The sequence below is a fragment of the Dermochelys coriacea genome, chromosome 1 (genome assembly GCF_009764565.3).
Source record: "Dermochelys coriacea isolate rDerCor1 chromosome 1, rDerCor1.pri.v4, whole genome shotgun sequence".
NCBI lineage: Eukaryota > Metazoa > Chordata > Testudines > Dermochelyidae > Dermochelys > Dermochelys coriacea.
Window position 1 is genome coordinate 229,901,586 of NC_050068.2, and position 27,401 is coordinate 229,928,986.

Genomic DNA, 27,401 nt, shown 5'->3' on the forward strand with positions numbered 1-27,401 from the left:
GAACTTCAACCACAAGTTTCCCATGGCAACCCTTCTCCTTGGAATGGCCTGGGAAGGAACATTGGCCCAGGCTTCTGCTGCAGTGTGGTTGAGCTGTGGAAGAGCTTCTGCCAGTGGAGGTCGAAAGGCCTGGAACAGGACAAGGCACAGAGGGTTATTGTCTCACATAGCCCAGTGTGGGATCACAGAAATATTAAAATGGAGCCAGAAACCTACCAGGCTCCAGGGCGCTTCCAAGTATGGCCCAGAATGTCCTCCAGCTGCTTCTGCAGCAAAGCTCTCCACTTCAGTGAGTGCTCTTGGTGCCTGCTGCTGGTTCCCATCAGTCCCCATGCTGAATTCTGGGGCAAATGGGTCACCGCCCCAGCTGACTAAGTCGTTGTGCGCTGCTGTTGACTCCATGCTTGGTGCAGTACCCAGCACCAAGTCAAACTCCTTATAAAATGGGCACAATATCAGCGAGTTGCCCAAGATGTGGTTCTGGTCCCTGGTTTTCCAGTATTTGGTCTTGAGCCACTTAATCCACTCCCTCAACTGATCACTGGGTCCAGTAAATTTCCAACTCTGTAAGACTGTTCACTGGTATGCATGATCATTCCTGGTACTCTTACTAAAATCCACTGTTTTAATTCTGGCCTCACACCAGAGATTAAACAAAATTTGGCTGTGCTCCTGTGACCATGAAGCAGCGCACTTTGCAAAGGACTACTTCTGGTCAGTGTCCATTGCAAACACACCATGTTCTCCAAAAGTGTGTTTGCAGCTTAGTGGTCAGAATAAAATGGAAAGGCTAACTGCTGATTCACGAGCTGCTGCACTACAACAAGGGAGGTTGCTTCCATTTCCCTGGAGTCATTTGGCAATTCTTGGGATAGAGAGGACAAAGGAAGTTGGCCCATGGGGTTGTGGGATACTTTTTGATGAACTTCCAGGACCTAAGTGAGGGGGTGCTGCATCTACACTGTAAAGCAATAGGGCTTAAACCCCAGGTCCTGGCTTGACTCAGGCTTGAACCTCCCACTCTCACAGGGTGCTAGGACCCTGGGTCCAAGCACAAGTCTGAGAGATTTGTGTATAGACAGAAAGGGGGGGGTTGGACTCAAGCCCGAGTCTGAGCCTGGGTTTATGTTGCAGTGTAGACTTACCCTTAGGTACTTTTGAAAGTGTTACACTAGACTCCTGTGGATAGTGCCATATTTAATACCATGTCAAGTTAAACCTGGTGACAGCATCAACTGGATTTGCTCTGTTTTTTGTCTGTTTGGGCTCTCAATGGTTGAGTCTCTTTGTAGCTGAACTCGTTTTAGCAACAATGGGAAACTTTCTAACTATTTCCCTAGCATAGTCAAAGCTACAGATTCCACCTCTGAGTTGAATTATAGTCAACCTTGCTAACACAAACTTTTAAGAATAGCTTCCATTTCATCAGAGGTTAGTAATTCATATTTGCCCATTTTGATAAATTAACACAATATATACAGTGATGTCCAGAATTCTGGAACTTTCCCAAATACCAAGGGTATACTTCAAGTTTTTGAACTGAAGCATGTGGATATCAAAATTATTTTAGAGGTGGTATTTCAGCATAAGGGACAAAATGGGCTATTTTACTTTTAGGATAAAGTCTCAGCTCCTAAAATACCCATAGTTTGCATAATAACTTCAGATATCTTTTTAGTCTGGTTTCTTAATTTGATTTTACTAAATATTGATTTCAGTTCACTACTGTTTTGACAATACCAAAAATCAGTAGACTCCAAATCTGAATGTCATCATGAAATGTTTCTCCTATATTAGTATTAGCATTGTGGACAGATCATCCCTGAACCCTTATTTAAGTTAATGATAAAGGCAAATTCCAGTGGGGGTGGGGGGAAGGAGGAAGCGGGAGCATTTGGATCAGCTCCAGAGTGTCAACTATGCAAAAAGCATGGTGGGAAAGCCACTTGCTTATACCTGGCTAGCTAGCTAGAATGAAGTTCAGTGCAATGACAATGTAGTCCTTAGGCCTTCATTGAGATTCAGAAAATTTCCCATCACTTGGGGTTTTGCCTTTGGTTTTGTTTCCTTTTTTGTGTGTCTGTGCTTCATGGCTTTAACCAGGGCAGGGACTTGAAAAACAAAAAGAAAAGCTGTTTTTTTCCTTAGTAGCAGCCGTGTTAGTCTGTATTCGCAAAAAGAAAAGGAGTACTTGTGGCACCTTAGAGACTAACAAATTTATTAGAGCATAAGCTTTCGTGAGCTACAGCTCACTTCATCGGATGCATTTCGATGAAGTGAGCTGTAGCTCACGAAAGCTTATGCTCTAATAAATTTGTTAGTCTCTAAGGTGCCACAAGTACTCCTTTTCTTTTTGTTTTTTTCCTGGTATTTCTACTCTGGCCAAAATGAGGAAGCAGTGGAAATCGAGCAAGTCTATTCAAATGAGATTTCCAGCCTGACTTCTTTGACCAAAGAGGTTCTCATGTAGGTTTTGGATAATCGGACGTTGGAGCTCAGTAGCTTTGTGCTTCCCTGAGGTGGTGTCGTGTAAGGTCAATGGTTGGAGAGTAATAGCTACAATATGAAAATGATGGGCTAGCTTCTTCTCTCAGTTATGCTGGTATAATTCCACTGAAATCAATAGTGTTACTTCAGAATAAACAAGGTGCCACAAGGACTCCTCATTGTTTTTACTGATACAAACTAACACGGCTACCACTCTGAAACTAATGTAATGTAGATTCCAACAGAGGAGCCCACAAATTCACATCAGCCAGCCATTTTTGTTCAGTTATCTCCTATGCAACATCACTGGTCGCTAGCAATATACTTATCGCTAAACCTGCAATACCGGCCCTTAATATGACGACGATGTCTTTGCATTGAAGCAGTGTTACTGGTTTTGCTCTCTAATGTGGCTAGCATTTTACTTGCAACACAAAACCTATCAATGCCTCTGTCATAGGGGCATATATGCATTTAAAAATGGGCTGCACAAATCTTTTTGTTAAGAAAGCCAATCCCACCCAAAACTTGCGTGGTTCATTCAAAGTGCAAATTTTGTTGAAAAGTTTGCATGAGTTCTCAAGTTTCTTGAGATAGCTTAGACCAGTGGTGGTTTTTTTTTGGTTTTTTTTTTGTTTTTTTTGGTGCAACCCCTCAAACCTTCCCTCAGGTGCCAGTGAGATTTTTTTTTTTGTCTTGACATAAAACCAAGCAAAATGTTTGTTCTTAGATCCATAGATCTTAAGCCCAGAAGGTCTGTTATGATCATTTAATCTGATCTCCTGTATAAAAGAGGCTATGTAGGTTATCCAGTAATTCCTGCATCTAGCTCAACAATTTATGGATGGATTGAAGTTGTATGCGTACCCCTCGGATATACAGAGGTCTTCCAGGGGATATTCAACTCATCTATATCGGTGTTTCTCAACTTGGGGGTTGCTACCCCCAGGAAGGTTGTGGGACAGGTTTAGGGGGTTCACAATTGCAGAGTTGGCATTTGGGGGTGGCAAACAGAGCAATTGCCTGGGGCCTCATGCCACAGGGGGCCCCATGAAGCTAAGTTACATTCTTCAGCCCTGGGCAGTAGAGCTTGGGCTTCAGATAAGGCTCACAAGTGAAAAACAGGCTCAAGTATCACTGAAATGTAAGTACCATATAATTATGAAATAAATTTGATTTGGAATATACTGTAAAAATGAGAATGTAAGCAATTTTTCAGTAATAGTGTGCTGTGACACTTTTTTGTATTTTTATGTCCGATTTTGTAAGCCAGTATTTTTTAAGTGAGGTGAAACTTCACGTATGCAAGACAAATCAGACTCCTGAAAGGGGTACAGTAGTCTGGAAAGGTTGAGAACCACTGGATTAAAACATATCTCTGTTTCACTTGTTTTGCTTTGTGGTGTTGGGTTCATCTGGAAAGGGGTCACAATGTTGCCAAAGCCTGACAAGCTAAGGATGGCTGAAATTCCAGAATCAACAGATTGGACTAACTGTACAGTTATCAGAGAAAAAAGCCACATTTTGGCCTTATAGGTGGAATAAGACTTGAGCTAAGAGAAGGTAAAGTAAACTGTATACAGGGAGCACTTTGACTACTACAGTAGATAAAATGAAAAATATATAGGATTAATATAACTGACCATGCTCCTAGTTTGAGTTCCTGGTATATTCCACTCACTAAAGAATCAATGCTCTATCTAATCACATTTAATACCCTACTTGGGCACTGCAGTTGCTTAGGACTTTTGTTTATGAATAAACTTCCTGGGCACTGTTTATTCCAAGTGCATCAACCGGCTATTTGGGGACACAGGATGGAGTGGTTATAATGATGATGACTCTCATTACTGATCTGTTGGCGTTTCTCAAAGCATAGTCAGAGACCAAAATGAGCCTGATCTCTATACTTTGCTGCCTTTGTTCAAGTTTTCAGAAAATGATTTAAATTCACCGGTCTTTCTCCCTTGGTGTTTTACCTACAGTTCTGGAGATATAAATTTCTATCATCCAGCATGGTGAATTCCATGGAATAACAGTGAGTCCCTGAAAAAGACACTCCCTATCTTCAAAATGGGTAGAATTTATGGCTCCAGTACTAATTTTATATAGTTCTTCTTGTACATGGAAGTGAAATAGTCCCCTAACCTGTTGGTAGAACTGAATAGTGTCACTTGAACTCCTTGAGAGAAGAAGGCAAAAAAGATCTGTTCTCTCTGTTAATTTTTCTAGTTTAGCTGTCTATGGAACCACATTAGCTTTATTAATAATGTAATACAAATAAATAAAACCTAGAATCAGACCTAAGTAGCGTGCATGCATACAGTAACAGAAAGATCCTATCCAAATAACTTAGACTCAAAATATACAAGACAAAGGATGGGGGAAAGGAAGTACTATTATACCCAATTTAGAGAAGGGGAACTGAGGCACAGAGATTAAATGACTTGCCCACGGTCATGCAGGAAGTCTGTGGCAGAGCCAGGAATGGAACCCACATCCCCTGAGTCCCAGTACAGTGTTTTGACCCCAGGACCATCCCTCCTTCTTACTATAAATTGAAAATAACAGAGCACTTCAAAATGGCGGTTCAGTTCACATGGAACCTCAACCCCAGTTTTGGTAGATAGGGCACTTAATACTGAATTAATGCCATAAAATAGTACTGTGTGGTAGTGTACTATGTATGGATGATTCATAAAGTGTCCTTGCTGGGCAAATTCCAGCTTGCCCACCTAAATTCATCCCTGTGCTGTTCAGTTTCTGAGGGAATATAGTTATTCCTCAAGTCCCTCCTAAAAAGTGTTCTCATTAAACAGAATGGCTGCTACGTTGTACCCACAAGATGGCTGAAATTCAGTCCTAGCTAATCCCTTACATAATGCACTATGAGATCTCTGTTGGGTAAAAGATGTAACATAAATGTATGATATAATATTCATATATGTATATTCAATGTTACATATTTAGCAGGGGGAATATTTCTGTATGCTGACACCCATAGTCCATGTTAAACAGAATTCTTGGTTATCTTTTAATGAAAATTGCCTTTTCCCCCCTGTATTTTAGACATTGACGAGTGTGAAAATGACTTCTACAATGGGGGTTGTGTCCATGAGTGCATCAACATTCCAGGCAACTACAGGTGTACGTGCTATGATGGGTTCATGTTGGCCCATGACGGTCACAACTGTCTTGGTAAGTAATTATTGTGATGAAGATGAGTGACTCAGTTTGTGCATTTTACCTATTAAGTTGTGATTAGCAAGCCATATTTTCTCTCTGAGTTCTGTAGTGAGGCATATATTATAAGTTAAGACCTGATCCAAATCCCACTGAAATAGGCTGGAATCTTTCCATTGAGTCCAATGGGCTTTGGAATAAGCCCTTAATATGTTCGTTGAGCCTGAGAATGACAAGCTTTGCTTCTCCTAGCCCTCAATCCATTCAAATCTAATTTGTCCATCCCTAATATATATATTCAAAAAGCCACTGCCACACACTTACGCTGAATGTTATTTTTTTCTTCAGAAAAGTTACCTGTCTTCATTTCCGTCCCTTTTTTTAGAGAACTCTCTCTGTTGCCTCCAACTCCTACCATTTGAGCACTAGGCAACCCATTGTCATATGATTTAAAGTCTGGCTCATTGTTTTCAATGCAGTAGCAGGGTATTAGTATGTGGTGTACATTAGCAGGACCACATGACTGGCCTTTCATGTGATTTAAAAAAATGAAACTCTTAGGGGACTAGAAGAATTAATAATAATTAAGCAGTACTATTACTGGTAGACACTTGTCCAGGAACTAATCCAGTTCTTGACTGTCAAAGCTACAAATCTGGTGAGAGTACAGGATTCCTGGGGTGTAGAACAGTGCAATGGTACAATTATAACTATGTTACCAGTGTTTAAATTGGAGATGGGCATAAGCTGCCAGATGTGCATGTAGGTTCAGATCTGGATTTCAAACACGCCAAGGTTCAGGGGTGTTTGGATCCAAGATTTTGGTTCATACCCATTTCTGATTTTCAAACAGGTTTGGGAATGAAGATGTATATTCCTACATTCTGTAAATTAAAGACATGTACATATAACATTTAGTGCCATTACATACATTTATAACTCCTACTGCAAGTCCCCCATCCCTATCTTCATGATAGGTCTTTGTGCTAAATCCTAGTGTCCATGCTTCCTGCCTTCCATTCAGTTGTGCATGTACAAGTACATGTGCACATACATGTACAATCTGCAATAGACTGAGCTGTTCAAAAATCCCAGGCACAAATTCCAGTGACCAGTGTTTTGACACAGACCAAACATCTTTATGGGGTAGTATGTGTAAAATCGTATGGTAGGTAGTAGGCACTGACTGGTACAGCTGACATTTTAGCCTGGTTAAAACTGAAAACTCTGTTTACCTAGTGAAAATTGGGAGATCAGGTAATGAATAACAAATAGTATTGTCCAGTAGTGTCACTCAGCACTCTGTGAGGCTGTGGAACACCTAGAATTTTTGGGCAGGTGTTCCTTAATATTGCAGCACATATATTTCCCACATTGTTCATTTTCACACTGGAGTGATGTTTGTTTTTATGACAGACTAAATTTGGACGCTCAAGTCAAAAAGCTGTTAATAGGCTGGATGTACAACCCATCTGAACAAACAGAAATTTAAAAGGCTCTAAACAGACTAATGTATAAATATAGTGCTAGACTTTCCCTCCATTCCTCACAGTATTCTAAAAGTCTGTCAGTAAATTTAGGTTAAAGCTTTCTGGGCCAGATCATGCCCTCCTGGATTAATATGTTTCAAATAGAGATGGTCAAATTATTAATTATATGAGAACGTGGGTGTTTTGTCTATAAAGAACAGTCATTTATTTTAAAAAACTATTCATATTAATGTTCATGAATATCTAATAAAATAGGGCACAAACCATGTTCAAATAGCACAATCAATTGCATTCAAATGAATGTGTGTGGAAATGTGTATGTGATTATTGATTTTTGTTTTGTTTTGTTTGTTTTGCAGTATTCGACCAGTTTTATTTTCAGCTCAATTTCTGAATGATCTTCTCGATGGTGGGGGCTGGGCATGGTGTGCTAACAAACAGAAGACAAGGGGCATGAACTGATAAACACACGTTCATTAGATCTGTGGGGTTTATCTGAAGATCTCCATCAATCCATACAGTTACTATTATCTTGCCCTGTGCTCATGGCTCTCCCTTGCCTGAGCCAAAACCCCCATCTGGAGGGTCTTCAGAGCACAGAACGGAACTCTGTTGACTGTGCAGATGTTCAAATTTCTGGTGGTTTTCTCAATTGACTTTAAGTCAGCCACATGTTTTGGAGGGCATGACCCACAATAATATAGAACACTGTATTGAAACTCATGGAGTTTCCTAGAGTAGCTTCACGCCTCCTATAAGAGAGCATGGTCCTCCCCAACATATTATTCAAGTATTGACCTAAGATTTACCAAGAGTCTCCTGCAGATTTGTCATGTTCAGTTGCTGTTCCCTCGATCATGCTCCACTTTGTGAACTGGCACTCTTCATCCCAATCAAAAGCCTCTGCAAAGCTAACTGCACAGAGGAGATTCAGTGAACTATGGAGGAGAGGGGATAATACTATGTGGGCTGGGCTCCTCAGGATAGATATTTAGGACACTGGATTAAGATTAAGTCTTCATCCCTTTGGGGCCACATAGCTAGGAGAGGATATGTTCCTCGGAATACATACTGAAAAATTTTGGTTGGTGGATGATTGCTGGTGTGTGGCAATAAAATAACTGATCTTATATTTTCACAATGAAAAGGAAATTAGGGGAACAGTCTCCCCTTTCCACCTTTTAAAATTTTAAACAAATTTACAGACGTTGAAATGTGCCCAATAGTGAGCCCTCAAGACGGAAGTCTTCAGTCCAGACAGTAGCAGTGCAAGACCCTTGCCATGCCGTGGGATCATACTTTAACCTATGGATGACATGTCATGGATAACACTTTTTGGGAAGTGCCTGTGTCCTTTAGAAACTGGACATCAGTCATCAAAAGGGGAACATTATTGTCTTTTTATATACAGGGTAGGTTATGCATAACTTCCCGTAAACTGAGATGAGTGTGCATGCTTTAACTATTGAGTGACATTGTTGGCTGCCTTAATATTAGTAGCTGAGTTTCTGAGCGCTTAAATTCCAGACAAACTGAGCTACAACAAACACATTTGCATAAGTGAAACTGAGGTTTCCATCACTTTTTGGAAATTTTGGCCTGAGCTAACTTTGGCTATTTGCTGCCAAAGAAAAAGGGATTTTTCCTTTCTTTTCTAATGGAGAAATTCAACCCTGGAATAAATAAGAGTTGTGTATGTCCCTTTTCCTCCACACATACATCCCTTCCTTTCAAAAACCACCTCTTGTTTTTGTGGATAACAGGAAAAACCAGTAATGTTTCATTAAAATTGTACATAATAGTTTCTCACCAGTGAATGAACTGTTTTGCTTATATTTTTTCAGCTTTATGTACAAGTGGTATTTCCAGCAAATCTCAAAGCCAAAGGATAGCCAGTTTGGGACTATATCATGTCTTTTATACATATATCCATGTCTCTTCCGGAAAAGCCATATAGTGCTTGATCAGGATGAAATAAATAAGGCTCTATAGAAACTAAACAGGATTCTAAATCCTATAGAATTCAACATGCAATGATTTCAGTTCTATAGAATTAGTAAACCATCCTATAGAATTTAATAGAGTTATATTGCTACTATAAAGTTCCATAGGTTGGTTTAAACATGGCCTCTTCTTTCTCTATTTAATTCAATAGGACCCTTCCATAAGAGTTTCATTGACATAACTAGAAGTTATATGCTTGGATATAAGGCAGAGGTCACCCTGTTGTAGTTCATTTGCTCTTAAATTTTTAATGAGACTTATCGACAGTGATGCCCTAAGCTACATATGTGACTGTGTAGCACTCTTGGGATTACACTTGACTTCTCTAGAACTCCACTGACCAGAGGATATAATCCAGTCACAGTTGAGAAGAAAGCTATATCATAACCCGCACATCTCTTGTTTCATACAGGGCCCTGCAAAATTTTGAACCATCCCTACTTGTCAAGGTTCACATTCCTTTCTAAGCTTCCACTGCATGTCTTTGCAGTATAGTCAGGGGAGAAAAATGATTACAATCTTCTTCAGATGCAGCCAAAGATGGAGTTTTCTTAATTAATTAGACAAGATAAGGTTGATGGGTTAAGTGTTTTCTTCTGTCTTCGTATTTAAACATCTTCTCTTTCTTTCTAATGAAGTGAACTTTTTTTTTTTTGGATGAGATTTCTTGGCTACAAATTTATACTGGAAAATATCCAAATCTGTCCTCTGGGGAGTTCAACTCGCTCTCTATTTGACACTTTTATTGAGGAATTTCTCAAATATAATGTGAAATGACACCATGGGGAATTCAAACTATGATGAGATCCTTGTCTTGCTAAAAATAACTGCTTTTAGTATTGAAATCACTTGAAGTAGCAGTAGTTCTTTTTGAATATTATTCTAAATTCTGTTCAGTGGATACAAGGCTAATGTTTAGGCTCTTGCAATCAGATTTCTTTAGTCTTAATTTGAAACCAGTAACGAAATATGCTTTCTGCTTCCATATATGAAGTACTGCTCTTTTTTCTTAAAAGCAATTAGCTCACTTGTCCAGATGTTATTTTCAGTTTTATTTCCCCCATTGATTTATTGATTAATTTTATTTCATGTCCTTCATAGTTTTAACCATACTGTCACTTTCAGTTGTTCTTTTTCCTCTAGCCAAGGCCCCGAAATAACTGATCATCCTTTTGACTGATGCCTAATAGCCATAATAGATATAAATCATCCCATAGTAGATATACATTTTAAGATTAAATTCTGTTTTTTAATATGCAGAGTGCTCCAGTAACATCGATAGGAGATGTCAGCATGAGCTTCAATGAGTGGGATTTATCCCTTAAAAACTATTTATTCAGAATATGATCTCAGGCCCAGTTCAGCAAAGCAACTAGAGATGTTCTTAATGCCCATTATCAGCAGTGGGACTTACAGTCAAGCACCAGATTAATTGTTTTGCTGAAGGGATAGACTTAAATGCTTTGCTAAATTAGGTCCCTAGAATCATATTCTGAAAGATGATGGGCCTGTATGGGTAGAATTTAGCACTTAATTTATTGCTATATTTTGCTTAGAAGATTTGCTGATTTCTTTGGGGAATTGTATTGTATAATGGATCACTCTGCTGGTAGATCTGTGGATAAAACAGTTATATACCATCAGACTGGTGCCTAGACATCTCTATCTTTGCATGAGCTCTTTCCAGGATTTCAATGATTTAAGCATGGGGGGAGGTGGCTAAAGCACTGGTGCTGTAAGGCTTCTTCCATTTCAGACTAAGGTGCAACATGGGTGTGGGGAGGTTTGTATTTCTATGTTGCTGCTGTTGTAGAGACTTTGGAATTTGTTGTTACTTTCTATCATGTCTGTGAGTTCTGAGTAGCATCCAGGATGATAAATCAAGAATGACTTGAATCTAGCAGGGGAGAGAGAAAGAGGGAGTTTCTTGCTTTTCAGTCTAATCCTGGCTCTTTCACTGTTTTGCTCTGTGGTTTCCAATCTAAAAAATTGGGTTAATTATATTTATCCACCTACCTCACTGGAATGTTGTATGAATGGGAGGAAAAAAGTATGGTCTGCTCCTAGTAATGGTCTTCTAGGAAGATGTCTGTGCTGATTTTATATCTCATACCAATCTTTCATGGCACTGACAATGAGGTTTGTTGACTGCTGGGGCTGGATGTGGTGGTAATACTGTAGTCCAGATCTTGCATCTGAGAAATTCCAGATAGCGATGATAAGAAATTTCCCTATCTCCTCAGGGACCCTCAACCTTAGGCCACTCAGGGCTGGCCTTACCATGAGGCGAACTGAGGTGGCCGCCTCAGGTGCCAGACTGGGGAGGGTGGGGAGGGAGGAGGGGGAGCCACTTGGACCCAGAGTATAGAAAATTGAGTCTGCTGCTGGAGGATATGTATTCTCTCTGCTCTAGATGCACAGAGATGGTGGAGTGCTGTGCTGGAGGAAGGAGGGCACAAAAGACATAACAGGCAGGCAGGAGAAAAGGTGAGAGGGAATAACAGAAAGCAGCAGGAGCTGCAGGGAGAGAGAGGAGGAGGAGCCTCTTATGTACCTCTCTAGCACCCTCAGGAGCCTGGCCTGATTAACACCAGCTTCTCAGGGAGCATCCTGTTTCCTGCTGCTTCCCTGAACCCACTGAAGGAGAACAGGCAGTCAACTGAAGTAGTAGTAGCCAGTTAGGCCCTTAAGACATCGATATCTTCTCTCACTCAGGGCCTGCTACCAGGCTGCTTATTTGTCCCCTTTAATTGAGACTTCCTTGTACTTCTGTGCGCCACAGCAAGTGAAAAACTTCATGATCCCCAAAAACAAAGAACTTAGAAGTTTCCATCCAATACATGACTGGTGTGAAATCCCCAATGGTGACAAAGTGGAGAGGCCATGGCTTATGTACTCAAAAACCTAGAATGCTGCATACTGTTTTTGTTGCAAACTCTTCCAGTCTAATGTTCCAGCCACACTGGGTTCTACAGGAACAAAGGACTGGAAAAATCTGGCTAGAAATCTGGCATGCCATTGGAAGGCAGCAAATCACCAGTGAGCATTCCATAGGTGGAAAGAGCTTGAGATGAGACTAAGGTTAAAGGCCATCATAGATGATCAGCTTCAAGAGAAGATTGCATCAGAGTCTCTTTACTGGCAAAAAGTTCTGAAGAGTGCACAGAAGTTGGCAGAGAAACTTCACACTGAAGTTGTTTTCCCACCCATTCAAGAATACAAGAGTCACCAAAGAAGAAGACCATTTTGATTACAAGGCACAGGATAATCCCATAAGAGACCCCAAACAACAATTCAAAGTTGAATTCTTTAACCAGGTGCTAGATTGTGCAATACAGTCAGTTGAAGAACGTTTAATGCAGCTCAAGGAGCACAGCTGTATATTTGGGATGTTGTATGATATTCCAAAATTCCTCACAATACCTGAAGAAGACCTACACCAGCAATGCAGGGCTCTAGAGACAGTGTTGACACATGATGACATGCGTGATATTGATGCAAGTGATTTATGTGATGAACTGAAAGCCCTTTCAAGGTGCATTTCAGCAGGATCAACTCCAAAGGCTGTTCTGGAATATATGTGCACAAATAAGATGACCACCCTCTTTCCAAATGTTTTTGTTGCTCTGCACATACTTCTAACGCTTCCTGTAACATTTGCCAGTGGAGAACGCAACTTCTCCAAGCTGAAGTTAATAAAAACACATCTACGCTCCACAATGACACGGGAGAGGCTGGTCAGCCTTGCAACCGTCTCAATAGAGCATGAGCTGGCCTAGACTGTGGACGTTCAGGAAGCAGTTCAAATCTTTGCAACTAAGAAGGCATGGAAAACACCACTTTGATTATTCAAACAGATAAAAATGCCATTGTTTACTATGCAGACAAGAAAAGTTACATTTGCTGTTCAGGTGTTTGAAAGTTAAGTGTTACTTAACATTTTTGAACAAGGCATTTTAAGTTGTTAGTTCTCCTTTATTGGGCTAGGTAGCAGAACAGTACCATGAGAGGAGTAGAAAATGAAGAAGGCGGAATTGAGACCTTTCAAAGTTTTGGCCCAAGCGAGGGGGTATGGAGCGTCATTTGAACTCCCCGCCTCAGGTGCCAAAATGTTGTGGGCCAGCCCTGAGGGCACTGCTTACTTAGTCTGGTCATGTATCCTGCTCCACATGAATTTGAGGCTGCTGGGAGAGACTGAGAGAGGTACTGGGTTGAAGCATTTCCACCATTGTATGGATGATACTCAGCTCTGTTTCATCTTCACTAAACATGGATTCCGCTTTTTTCTGTGGGGTCAGAGATGACTTCTAGGCTTTGGGCTTCAGTGAGAAAAAAGGTGCTGTAGAGAATATAGTAAGCTGAGACTATTTTAGAGAAAAGTTCAGGTGTTCAGTTTTGGCCATGTTAAACTGACAACAAGATACACGGGAGGAGATCTTGGGCTGAGATGCAGGACGGATGGAGGAAGAGGAGTCAGGAGTAAAAAGGCAGATTTGACAATCGCCATCATAAAGATGATGGTTGAAATTGTGTGACTGGATGTGTGTAGCTAAAGAAAGGGAATAAAGTGAGAGGAGAGGATCAAAGGGACCACCATGGAGAATAGAGAAGGAGGGCCTACCTATTCAGATGCACTAGGAATGATCAGAGAGAGGAGAAGCGCCAGGAGGAGGACAGTTACAATAGCCTAGCAGGAAGATGTGATGAACATTGTTAAAAGCAGCAGAGTTCAAGGAGGATAAGAATGGGGTATAAACCTGAGATTGAGCCAGGAAAATGACTAAAAACTTTGGTAAGGGCAATTCTCATTGCTACCATTAGCTAACTATTCCAAAGCTATTCACCAAAGCTTTCAGAATAGAAAGTGGAGGAGAATGCCTTGTCTATTTGAAACTGGAATCTGAGAGAGCCTTGTTTTTGCAAGATTTCTTGGCCAGAGTGGCTCACAGATAAGATGATGTTTCTCTGTAACAAGTCTTCTGTTTCCCAATCGCTAATCTGAATATGAAAAAAATAAGGAAAGAAAACAATGTATAAAGGTTATACATGGAGGAGGAAAACATTATTTGGATTGATTGTTGCATTTAAAAACCTCCAAATTGCATTGTTCTTCTCCTGGAGGCAGAATTATGAACATATCATTATCAGTCCCTCCCCCCCACCCAAAAAAAATTGAAATTACTGTCTTTGATTTGTACTAACTAAACTGAATCCACATTTGGGGAAATTATCATGAGTCAAATGTATTCCTGGTGTAAAAACAGAATTGTATCGGGAATTAATTTTGCCCTTTGCATAGCTCAATAAACATATTCATAGCTCTTTTGACTCCGCCCCTACCCCCAGCTATCATCTGTAACATTCCCTTTTTAACAGGAGTTAGTGTTGCTTTATTACAAAAACACTTCCTGTTTTTCAGATTGCATTCACCTTAACATGTTAAGATTAGTTTATATTTCACAGAGTAGTATTTTCTTTATAACGTCTGGAGGCAATAAGCCTTCTTAAATAGGTGTCATACAGTTGTTCACCACCACTACCAAACAAGACACAAGATAATATAGACAATAATTTTTATTTTAATATGTTAATTTATACATTTATTTAAGTTATAATCTTCTGTATGGTGTTCTTTGCTATACTATCCAAGCACTTCGCAAACACTTAATGGATTTATACTCATGACATCCCTGTGAAGAAAGGAAGTATTTTCTACATTTTAATATATAGGGAACTGAGGCACACAAAGATTAAGTGACCTCCTGATCTCCACACAGGATATCCTTTGATCACCTTTGAGGATTTGAACCTAAGTGTGAAATTGATGTGTAAACAGCGTGAACTTGATGACCCTGTTGTTGTTGTTTTAAAAATAGTACTCCTAAAGCATCTTTCATTTGAATGTTTTGTAATCTTTAATTAAATCTCAAAGCAACCTTTGGACATGAATAAGGGATTTGTGGTTTTACAGGGGTTACTTCCACCCCTATTGCACTGCAGCCATCTTTAACAATACACAGTCGTGCTGCACAACACTTTGGGACAGGAAGTGAATTGACATTGCAGAATGTTATTACCTGGGTTGGAAACAGGCCAGCAAAAGAAGTCATGTGTGTCTTTTTCTCTCTGTGTAAATGCATTTCAGGGCAGGACATAAAAACCAAGAACCTAACTTCTTGTGATCTTTTAGGAACTAATGGCCCATTTCATAAAAGTTGGGATGCTAGCCCCAATGTGCTGGTCTGATTCCAACTCAGATGATGATGATCTGCAATTTCAATTGGATAATTTATATAAAACTTTAAAATGGCAGCACTTTTCACATTGAGCTCTTCAGTGCCCTCCCTTTCCTGTCAAGGATCATTTGATTTTTTAAACTGTTTATTTTAACAAGTTTACAAATTCTTGCCATGTAAATATCAGAAACAAACCAATCACTGCAAGAGTTAGCTATACCAGAAAATAGTCATCAGATCTTTCTGTTTAACAGGGTGTTACCATATTACAGAGTGACCATCATTACAACACATGTAATTTCTAGTGATTTTATTAAATTGAATGAAATCTTCATATACACATATTTAACAGACCAGGCATGTCTATCAAATGTTACTATTTAGTTTGATTTCTTTTAAATTCAGTTAGAAACAAAAACCTACCTGATGCCCCTCCCACAGTGTTGGGATGAAGGTGTAAACTGGGGATGGGGTTGGCTGAATCTGTCTCTGAACGTAAAGCAGGAGGGGAGTGTCAAATATATAAGAAATCATTTCATATACTCCCAGATGCGAAATGTCGACAAATTGTAACACTAATTGATTTAAGATTGCATAATCACTGGCATGGTTAAAGAGAGCAGTGCCTTACTTTTGATTCAGCTTTATTTTTTCTTTTCTCTTCAGACAGCTGCATGCAATATGTTGCTCACATGAACTCCAAATGAATGCTTCTATTACTGATGTTTATTTTTCTTTATATTACCCAACAGTTCAAATAGATTTTTTTCCTGTTAAAACATTGAACGTTTTAAATGTGAAACTAAACAGCTTTTGGAAAGCTTCGTACATTTCATAAACACAAATATTTTAAAGAGAAACGGAATGATTGGCCATTCATTTAGTCGTCCTCTAGCTGCCCTCCCCCTACTTTGCTAAACCTAGGTGACTGGTAGGGATCAGACTATTTGGTACTGTCACCCTCTAATACACCAGCTATGCCTTTAATGATATTATCAGTTATAAATTCTCTTAAAGATTTTCATCGTTGCTAATCTGATTGAAACCTCTTGGCAGTCAGAGGAGGGATGTAGAAACCCAATGGCTTTGTTTTCATAACTCTTCATTTTTATTAAAACACATACAAAACCACACACTTTTATTGACTAAAGCCCTTACTCTTTTACAGCGAGCATTTGGCATGAGTACGGATTTCAGGGCTTGGCAGTTGTTTGAGGTCTAGGAGGAGGCCAGACTTTCAAAATGAGTTGCAGTGGGTGCACCAGCAAAAATCCACATTGTAGATTGAAGTAAAGAGCACAAGTAACGGATTTGCATACACAAATGGAAAGTTTCTATGCATGGAAACAGGTGAATGTATGTTTATTTTACAGGCACCTTTTGAGCCCTGTTTTCAAAACCTAACATTAGAAGTAGCAGTTCCTAGTCATATCATGTTTTACAAAATTATTTTTAGCTTCTTACTTGTTAAGAGAATTAATTTTACTTTGAATAGTGTTATATCATTTTAAAACTATTACTCATTGTAATAATTCATTTGAGGCAAAAATCTGAATCGAAGGTGACTAGTGACTAACGCATCTAAGACGCCGGAGCCTTTAGTATTCAGATGCACAAAATTAAATGGCTTTATTTTCATAACTCTTCCTGAATTTAATAATGAACAATAGTCATCCGCATGTACTATACCTATGGTTCTCAAACTTTTGTACTGGGGACTCCTTTCACACAGCAAACCTCTGAGTGTGACCCTCCTTATAAATTAAAAACACTTCTTAATATTTTTAACACAATTATAAATGTTGGAGGTGTTGGGGTGGAGGCTGACAACTTGCGCCCCCCCCATGCAATAACCTTGTAACCCCCTGAGAGATCACGACCCGCAGTTTGAGAACCCCTATATTACATCTTCCATCCATGGATCTCTATGTGCTGTACAAATACTAATGAATTAAGCCTCAAAGCTCCCTGTTCATGTAATGCTATAATTATAGGATTAATTTTGATATTGCTCCCCTTCCTGCCTCCCCTTGGCCTCATGGCTGGTTTTAAGTTTTAGGGTCTTTTTCCCTTATTGGCTTCTTAATATTGGCCATGTGGTAACCATAGAAAGTTCCAGGAGTCCCTTCATTCAAATTCTCAGAGACATTAGGTCTTTGACTTGTCTGGAAAACTTTATTTTGTGTAGGGACTGCAAAGTGCAGTAGGGACTGCAAAGTGCCGCTTGAAGTGGTGGAGTATATATTTGCCCACCCACACCTCTGACTCTCCTCTTTCCCTCGTAGGTGACCCCTCCCCCACCAGCAGCTTGAACCCCTATTCCATAAACCTACCCCCCTCCAAATTAGAGTGAGTTGCATTGCAATCTGGCAAACAGAGACACAGTGCCTCTCAGGTTTGACCTAGGCCAAAAAGTGATCAGACCATGGCCCTGCTAGGACTGAGGCCTACGTAGTCCAGGCACATTTCATCTGTTAACAGTTTGTGCCCCTATTAATAGAAGTACTAGTTCACGAAACAAGTTGAAGAGAGGCATTTTGAGTACCTCAGGCTTGATTAGCATGATTCTGGCCAAAGGGCATAAGACAGGGGTGGGCAAACTTTTTGGTCCAAGGGCCACATCTGGATATGGAAATTTGTATGGCGGGCCATGAATGCTCATGAAATTGGGATCAGGGTGCAGGAGCGGGTGAGGGTTCTGGCTGGGGGTGTGGGCTGTAGGGTATGGCCAGAAATGAGGAGTTCAGGGTGCAGGAGGGGGCCCCAGATTGAGGCAGAGGGGTGAGGGCTCTGGCTGGGGATGTGGTCTCTGGGGTGGGGCTGAGGATGAGGGGTTTGGGGTGTAGGAGCGTGCTCTGGGCTGGGACCAAGGGGTTTGGAGGGCAGGAAGGGGATCAAAGCTGGGGCAGGGGGTTGGGGCTCCAGCTACACGTGCAGGGGCTGGGGTGGGGATGGTGGGGGTTGGGGTGCAGGAAGGTGTTCTGGGCTGGGACTGAGGGGTTTGGAGGGTGAGAGGGGGATCAGGTCTGGGCAGGGGATTGGGGCACAGCGGGTGACTTAGGGGTGCAGGCTCAGGGCAGTGCTTACCTCAAGCAGCTTCCGGGAGCAGTGTCATGTCCCTTCTCTGGCTCCTACGCAGAGGCAGGGCCAAGCGGCTCTGTGCACTGCCCCATCCTCAGGCACAGCCCCTGCAGCTCCCAATGGGTGCGGTTCCCGGCCAATGGGAGCTGCAGGGATGGCGCTTGGGAGCAGCATACAGAGTGGAGGCCCCTGGCTGCCTCTATGTGTAGGAGCCAGAAGGGGGACATGCTGCTGCTTCTGGGAGCCGTGCAGAGTGGCTCCCAACCCCTCTCCCTGGCTGGAGCACTGGAGCGGGGCAAGCCCCAGACCCCACTCCCCAGTGGGAGCTCGAAGGCCAGATTAAAATGGCAGGTGGGCTGGATGTGGCCAGCAGGCCATAGTTTGCCCACTCCGGGGCATAAGACCTTCCCATAAGTCCAAAGAAATTGTCATGGCTAAAGATCTATGGCTTATGAACAATGTCTCGCTTAAAGGCACGCTCCATTAGCCCGTGGGTGGGAACCACAGGTGCTGACTTTAGAATCTCCTTCCTTAGAAGTTTTTAAGGTCAGGCTTGACGCAGCCCTGGCTGGGATGATTTAGTTGGGGATTGGTCTTGCTTTGAGTAGGGGGTTGGACTAGATGACCTCCTGAGGTCCCTTCCAACCCTGATATTCTATGACTTTTGTTTTTGCCAGTGGGTGCGCCTCTCAGTCCGCTCCCCCACGGGAGCATGGGCAGGGCCTCATGGGGAAGAGGTCAAGCAGGGGCAGGGACTCAAGACCAACTGGCAGGTGGGTCTCAGGGGGAAGAGGCTAAGTGTGGAGCGGAGCAGAAGACGGGGCCACAGTCCAGTCACCAGAGCACACAAAAGATTAATCTGGCCTTGTGGATTTTTTTTTTGATCAATGCTTGAGCCCTGGAGCACCCACGGCATCAGAGCCTATGTTGTGAACTATTATCTCCATTTTTGCATACCATATGGGAAACTGAGACACAGACAAGTTAGAGAGCTCAAATTTTTGGATCACTGAGTGTTTGGGTGCCCAACTTGCCCACCCGGAGCCTGACTTTTCAGAGCTGCAATCCCATGGACAGCAGTTGGAGCTGAAAGTGCTCAGCACCTTTAAAAATTTGGGAGCTAGGTGTAGCAAGCTTGGAAGCCCAAGTTAGAGAACACTTTTCCCTAGATTATTGTCCAGTGTTTCACATAGAAAAAGCTAGAAATTCTGATTCTAAGGGGCGTGATCCAAAGACACTGAAATTAGTGGATCATTGCTCATTGAAGATAGGTTATGAGTCCTGAGGTGTTGCCATAAGACATTGCTTCTTATGACAGTCCCTATGAGCCTTTACATGAAAGCTTTCCTTCTGAGCACCTCTTAAACATTTGGGCACCCCAAACTACTGTGCAAAGAAAGATCTTGCTAAGTGTGGAGCGGAGCAGGAGGCGGGGCCACAGTCCAGTCACCAGAGCGCACACAAGATTAATCTGGCCTTGTGGATTTTTTTTTGATCAATCATGACAGATCTTTCTTTGCATGTTAATTTATTATTTGCTTGCTTTTATTTTTCATCCATAAAAAATACCAAAACGAGAATGAATTTGGGTCAGCTCAATTGTAAATGTTGTAGGCATGAGGAAATAATAAAAATTATAGAGTAAATCTTGGTAAATGACAACTAGGAAGGCATAATCTCAGCCTATCATAAATAAAAAACCCAGAAGCTGCATGGCAGCAAAATTCTAAGGGCTTGTCTAAACAAAGAGTTAGTGCACAGCAAGCTGGGGCATCATCTACAGTGAACTAGGATGCCCACACTCACTAACTTCAAAAGTTCTGTAGTTCAAATTGCAGTAGATCAAAGCACACTGCAGAACATCTAGTGTGTGGTAGTAGGATCTAGTGTGTGGTAGTAGGATCAACATGGCATAGTGTGGTGGTAGGATCCACATGGCAGTTAGAGCACTATAGATTTACACGCCAGCTTGCCATCACTAACTCTCCGTTTAGTCAAGTCCTAAAATGGATGAGCACTAAAAGTAAAATATAATGATCAATACCCTTGTTAAGCAGGTCCCAGGCCAGAATCTTGGTTTCTATTACTCTTTCTAGGGCCCTGTTCTTGCAATTTGATGCACAGAGTGGACTCGTGCACCCATGTAGAGTCCCACTGACTTCACTAGGACTATGTGCAGATTTAAAGGACTGGATCATATTGTAAGATCAGGACCTAAAACTCTTTGGGCTTAATCCAAACCCTACAGAAGTCAGTTGGGTTCTTTCCACTGATTAAATGGGCTTTGGATCAGACCCTTTCTATGCAAAGAAATGGCAGTATCTCACTATGCATTACACAGCGGAAACCTATCCAATTACATGATATAACATTATCCTAAAAGGGAAGAATTCTCTAGCTTAATGATACCAAAACAAACATATTGACAAAATTATGATAATACGTTTTAATATGGCATTTGGAAGACTACGGGTAAGATCTAAAAAGAAATAAATGAACTTCTGGACTTGACAGTATCAAAATGATGGTTCAAAAAATTGGAAGGACTTTGGAGGAGAACAAAAAGAAATGATTAAGGGGCTGCAGAAATTGATACATATGGAAAATCTGGAAAGAAACTGAATATACATAACTGTAAATAAACTAGTAACTGAAATCCCATGCTGTCACATAAGTGTAATTCATAAAGTCATGTATGTAAAAAAAACTGAAAATGGGGGCTCTGGTTTCCTTGTGCTGTGTTATAGCGAGCAACATTGCTGTTTGTACATGATCCCCAAAGTTTTTGCACAAAGCTGCCCCCGGCTGGAGGCACAACCACCTGTTTGTTACCCCATGTACCTGTTGCCTCTGATCAACTGTCACATACCAACTGCCACAGAATCTTGGACACCATCATTCCATCTGGTTCTTCCAGGGCTACTGATGACTGGACCTGGTGATATCCTAAACCAGGGGTTCTCAAACTGGGGATTGTGAGATTATTACAGAGGGGTCATGAGCTGTCAGCCCCTGCATATGCCGGGGCTCTGGCTGTTAGCAATGCGCGGGGCTGACAATCTGAGCCTTTCAGAGCCGGATGGCTGGAGAACAGCGGTTGCTGGCTGAGTGCCCAGCTCTGCAGGTAGTGCCACCCCCAGTAGCAGTGAGAAGTAAGTGTGGCATGGTATGGGGAGATCGTCACTTTTTGTCGGGGGGGAGGGGGTCATGACAGCCTGAAATATTTTCAAAGGGGGTCCCAGCAAAAAAAGTTTGACAACCTCTGGCCTATGCTGTTCATGTTGTTGTGTGAGTGGTTGTCTTGATTTGTTTCTAGGGGAGTTGTGCTGGGAGTTTTGTGTTGATTTGTGTGGGTGGCAGTTGAGTACATAGGTAAGGCAATTGGACCAAGTAATCTACCATCTGTGCAGTCTCCCTCATACAACCCAGGAAATTATTGCATGTAAATAAGCTGTAAAGTAAGGCTCGTGACTGGTTGAGTTGCCTTTGATATCACAATGGTCTTGTTGTGACATAGATACGTGCCTTACTGAATCTGTACATTGCACGGGTATAATTCTTAAACTCAAAAGGGTTGAGATTGGACGGTAACAAATCAGGAATCTCAGTCATGATTGAATCTGGTGAAATTCTGAACAAAAAGAGCTCTCAACCGTGCTAGTAGTTGTTTTCAATATTTTCACACTGATGCTACAGACATAATAGTCTTCAGAGTGACACACAGGACCAGCTCTAGGCACCAGCAAAGCAAGCACGTGCTTGGGGCGGCATTCTGGCCATTCTTTTTTTTTTTTTTTTGGCTTGAGCAGTTGCGCTCAAATTTGCTGCTGGGGCAGCAAATTTTTTGCTTGGAGCGGCAAAAAAAACCTAGAGCCGGCCCTGGTGACACACACACATTCCTGGACTCTTATTATATAGACGAGAACTGAGGGAGCATATGATAACCCTTTGCAGATATGGGAATAGGGATGCCTTTCCAAAACTCCAGGACTCTATGGTATACATTTAAAAACAATATAATAAGGCTTCTACATCTGTTTTTCTTCAGTGTTAAAGCAGGTTTAAAAATAAAATAACCAAATTATTTGAATATGTCTGGATTTTTAAAAAAGTCTGTGATACTGCAAAAATTGTGTTTAAATTGATTTTTGTAAGTATTCCTAATGTACTGTCATCACAAGCATTATTATTTACAAAAGAAAAAATGTACAATCTTTCAAGGTTGAAATGGTATAAATATGGACTGATCTTTTCTATTATTTACTTAGTGCAATATAAAAGTACCTATAAAACATTTTTAGACAAATACTAGAAAAGAAAACTAATGACACTGTGTATAGCATTTCGGCTCTATATTAAGAAAAAAGTCTTCAAATTCACTATGATAAAATTTACGTGCTGCTATATTTAGACCCAACTGGGAATTTCAACTCTTTTTTTAATGCTCTTTAGAAGCATTGCAAAACTTCCTTTGTTTAACTCTGTGTCTCATTTATGGTGAAGAGGTAAGTGAGAAACTGCTTCTGAAACTAGGCAGCGATGCAATAAAAAGTGTTAATATGACAGGCAACATTGAGCCATACATCCCATTACTGATTTATGGAATAAGACATGGCCTCTTGCTTTGAGAACAGGTTAGGAAGTTGAATAATCTGAATTCTTTGTACCAGGGGCTTGCTTTGTGACTGAGGGCACAAGTCATTTAGCATTCGATCCTGCAAGAGGCTAAGCGCTCTGGTCCCAATCCAGCATGTTCTTGTGCCTGCAACCCCTTGCAAGGTCAGGGCATTATCTTCTCTGATTCAATTTTCTTCTGTGTTAAATGCGTGTGATACTTACCTTTGAGTGTCAAGTCTTAATTTATGTTTGTGAAAAGCTTTGAGATTCTCAGTTGGAAGATTTTGATAAAGTGCAAAGGTTTTAAATTACTGGAAAGTCTCCCGTTGATTTCAGTGAAATATTTTGAGTGACTGTAGGCCCAGTCTCACAAGTTTATTTATGATTGCATGTTGAAAGCATGTAAAGCTTATTCCTGTGATGTGAAATCACATGAACGCTGGGGGGCTGGCCTGAGTTTCAGTTTAAGTGAGTTTGAAATCAAAACTTCAAATGAAAAACTGAAGGGGTTCAAGTCTACATGAACCAAAAGTAAGAAGTTTCCAGTGAATGGCAACTGTAATTTCACACAGCTTTAGTTCTCAAGTTGGAGTTAACATGTACGCACCAAATCACTACTCTGATATCTTCATGACGGTACTTCAAGGAGTGATGTGGCAGCAACTGGCTGTGGCCAATCAGACATAAGAACATAGTATTTGCCAATACCAGATCAGAACAATGATTCATGTAGTCTAGTATTCCGTCTCAGAAAACAACAAATATCAAATGTTTCAGAGGAAGATATAAGAAAGCCCATACTGCAATAACCTGCCCATGGAGTGTTTCTTCTTAACCACTGCCAATTAGAGGTTGGCTTATGCATGAACCGTGTGGTTTATGTCCCCTATAAATATTTTATCCTGTCTTATGTAACTGTGGATGTTTTCATGATCCACATAATCCATTGTTTAAAATCTACTAAACTGTTGGACTCAGTGGTATCTCATGGCAATGAGTTCTGCAGGTTAATTATGTGTTTTGGTTTAAAAAATATATTTTATCGGGTTGAAATCTGTTATCTTTCAATCAATCACTTGTGAAAAATTCCTTCAATAATAATAGAAAATGCTTAGCTTTAATTAGTTTTTTTTTAAACCTACAAAATTAAATAAAGAATTATATTCCTGCTGTAGAATTTCATCAAATGGGATTTAAAATACCGATAGGAGGGATATAAATCTGTTAAATTCTATAAATGTTTTAGAGCAATTTCTATATAAGCATATTGGTTTCATCCCTATTAAATTCATTAGCAGTTTCCATGAGGGGATGATGCAGATGCTACTGTAGTGTCTTTTAGCTGCTGAGTGGATAACAACACCCTCAATTATATCAACTATAGCAACACCAACTGCTCTTTGAAAGAACTACAGGTAGCTAAACTTGTTCATTTAGTTTGTAATGCAACACACCCATAATTAGTGTCTAAATGTTTTATACCTATGGAAGCATTTTTGAATTAAATGTTTTCTGAGTTCTTGATAGCTGGAAAAGCTACATAATTGGAGTTCTAACAAGATTTCTAGCAGCATGCATCTGTGTAACGGAGGGCACAATTAAAGTGAAGTTTCATTTTACATTTTAAAAAAAAAATTTAACACATAGGTAGTATCTTTTATCCTGAAAGGTCTTGATTTTATTTTTAAGTCACAACCTGTAGCCTGAATAATCTCTTATGCAGGTTCATATGTAGGCGGCAGGAAATTCTGGACTAGATCCTCAGCTGGCATAAATCGATATAGTTCCACTGTACCTATGACAGTTTACACTGGCTGAGGATCTGGCCTCCTGTGTGTTTTAGAAATATGGACTTTGTAACTTTGCTTTGTTGGGATGCAGCATTGTCCCTGAACAGAATGAGAAAATGGGTCCTCAGGCTACCACTTGCCCAGGTGTGGAGCTTGTGAAGTTGGCAGGAACAAGGCAGTTTATTATGGAGACAGCATTCCCCATTCATTCACTCTCACTTCCCAGCAAGGATATTGTCTGGGTTTTTTGCTCCCTTTCCCTTGCAGATATGAAGGGGAGCATATAATCCATTAAAGTATAATCTAGTGCTCCTTATATATCTAACAAAACCTGGTTGGAATGGTTTCCATGCTGTCCCAAATGTCTTTCATCAAAAGCCACATTCTTTCAATGCATCTGGGATTGCCCAGTTATTAAGAATCTCTGCTCTGAATTCAGCTTAACCCAATATCAATTAACATCATCACTCTTCCAGCTTGGCATTACCAATGCTGCTGCTTCATCTGTGGGAATGGTCAATACCTTTTTCCTACTTGCTAAAAAGCACATACTTGCCCTCTGGATCTCCAGTATACCATCCTTCTGTTGAAACGTGAAATAAATAATTTGTTTAATATTTACAGTGTCTAAATCTTACACACATGTAAATTAAGGAAGCAGTCAAACACATTTTTCAGACCATCTTAAATAGTCAAATTATTTGGAATAAAATCTCTTAACAGTTTGTAAATTGAAGAAATCCATAAGCAGGTTCTTTCCACTATCTTGTGCTGGCAACTCACTTTTCCACCTCTGTCACGAAAAAATGTTTTTCCACATTCAAAACTCTTTCCATGGTATATTGGACATTGCTACTGGATTTTGCCAATATGATAACTAGAACTGGTTCAAAATTGGAATTCCAGAATTTTCCCCCAATGGACAGGTATTTTGAAACTTGTTTTAATCCTTGTGGGGGAAATTACTGTTGACCTGACCCCTTCCCATTCTGCGGCACAATCTATGCACTATATGCAACATATGCAAGAGCTGTAATGCAAGAGGTCTACAGGCCAGTATCCTGTAAGACTTGGCTTAAGCTAAAAGCATTTGCATATGCTGGGCTGTGGCACTTGACCCAGATAATGAACTAGGCCAATCTCTAACTAGAAAAGAACCAAAGGGCTTCCGGAAGAGTCCCTATGTGTCCATTATATGCACCCTCCACCCTGCAAAAGTCCCTAGTCAAAATGCTGCCACAGCAAACCACAGATCTTGATAATAACAAGCTGCATCAGCACAGTGCTAATTATGAAACTGTCTTTTCATTATCTCCTTATAAGGCTTTATTAATAATGCTTGAGTGGTGAAAAATAACTAATAAGGAAATGTATCATTTGGCTTGGATTTGGATTTATATAAGACTGGTATTATGGGGCAGGGCAGAGAGACCAGGGTGGCACCTGCGTGTGACCTTCTCTGTCTCCCTCTCCCTCCGTGCTGTTTGAACCAAACGGACTGTTTGAACCAAACAGATGGTGTGACTCGTTTTCCACAACATCCTGAATGAGGTCAAAAGTAGAAATAAACATTTTTTTGCAGAAATTTTTCCAAAAAATTCTGATTGAAATCAACCTTTTTCAAAATTCACAGATAGAAATATTCCACTTTACTTGATTGAACTGAATAAAAATTAGATTGGTTTGCCATTAATCTGTGTTTCCTGAGCTGCCATGGTGCCTCATGGGAATGGTAGTTCGGGTACCTTACCTCCACATTCTCTTCGATGGAACAGGCCCCCATCTGGCCCATAAAGGAAAATGGGCACTTTGCACCTAAACTATGTCTTCCATGAGGCTTTGTGACCATTCAAGCAAACACAGATTATTGTCAGACTGACCTGAAGCAAAACGTTTCAATTCAATTCCAATTCAGTTTAATTCAATTCACCCTAACTAGGGTGACAATATGTCCCATTTTGGCTGGGACAATCCCTTTTTTAAGCCCTGTCCTGACTATTTTGGCACTAGAACCCTGACAGCAGAATTGGGAGCTGAGCACTAATAACATTAGGTTTTTTGAAAACCCCACTGTGATGGAGCAGAGCAACCACACAGGAGCAGAAGCCTCTGGGCTCGGCTAACGCTGCCCCTTCCCCCATACCTGCAGACAATGCCAGGACAGAGACTGGCTCAGTTAAGGGCTGGCTGGCAAAGAGGTGGGAGGTAGCTTTGCCTCTCTATGTGAGGGGAGCTTCACTACAACCCTGACAGCCAGAAGAGCTGCAGGATGAGCAGCACTGCGTCCCTGACTGAGAGAGAGAGACACACGTGAGGGGTCTGGGGATGACCCAGAAGTGAGTGAATTTTATTATTTGACTGTAAGGGCATTGTGTATTTACGCCCCTTCCAGCCTTACATCCATCCCCTCCCAGAGGGACCTGAGGCTGGGGCAATATGGCACAAAAGGTCCACAAGGGGGCACCACTCCTGCAGAGCCACTGCAAGCCTTTTGAACTAAAAGGGTCACTCCC

The 27,401-nt window shown here is 40.9% G+C and overlaps 1 protein-coding gene across 8 annotated transcripts in view; it reads left to right on the forward strand.

The window, feature by feature from the left end:
- SCUBE1 (signal peptide, CUB domain and EGF like domain containing 1) overlaps window positions 1-27,401 on the forward strand; it is a 304,521-nt gene that overhangs the window by 47,682 nt on the left and 229,438 nt on the right. For all 8 annotated transcript variants that reach the window (XM_038386054.2, XM_043515687.1, XM_043515695.1 and 5 more), the window contains exon 3: window positions 5,557-5,685. In XM_038386054.2, coding sequence (XP_038241982.1) covers window positions 5,557-5,685 — 129 coding nt within the window. The remainder of the gene's footprint in view (window positions 1-5,556; window positions 5,686-27,401) is intronic.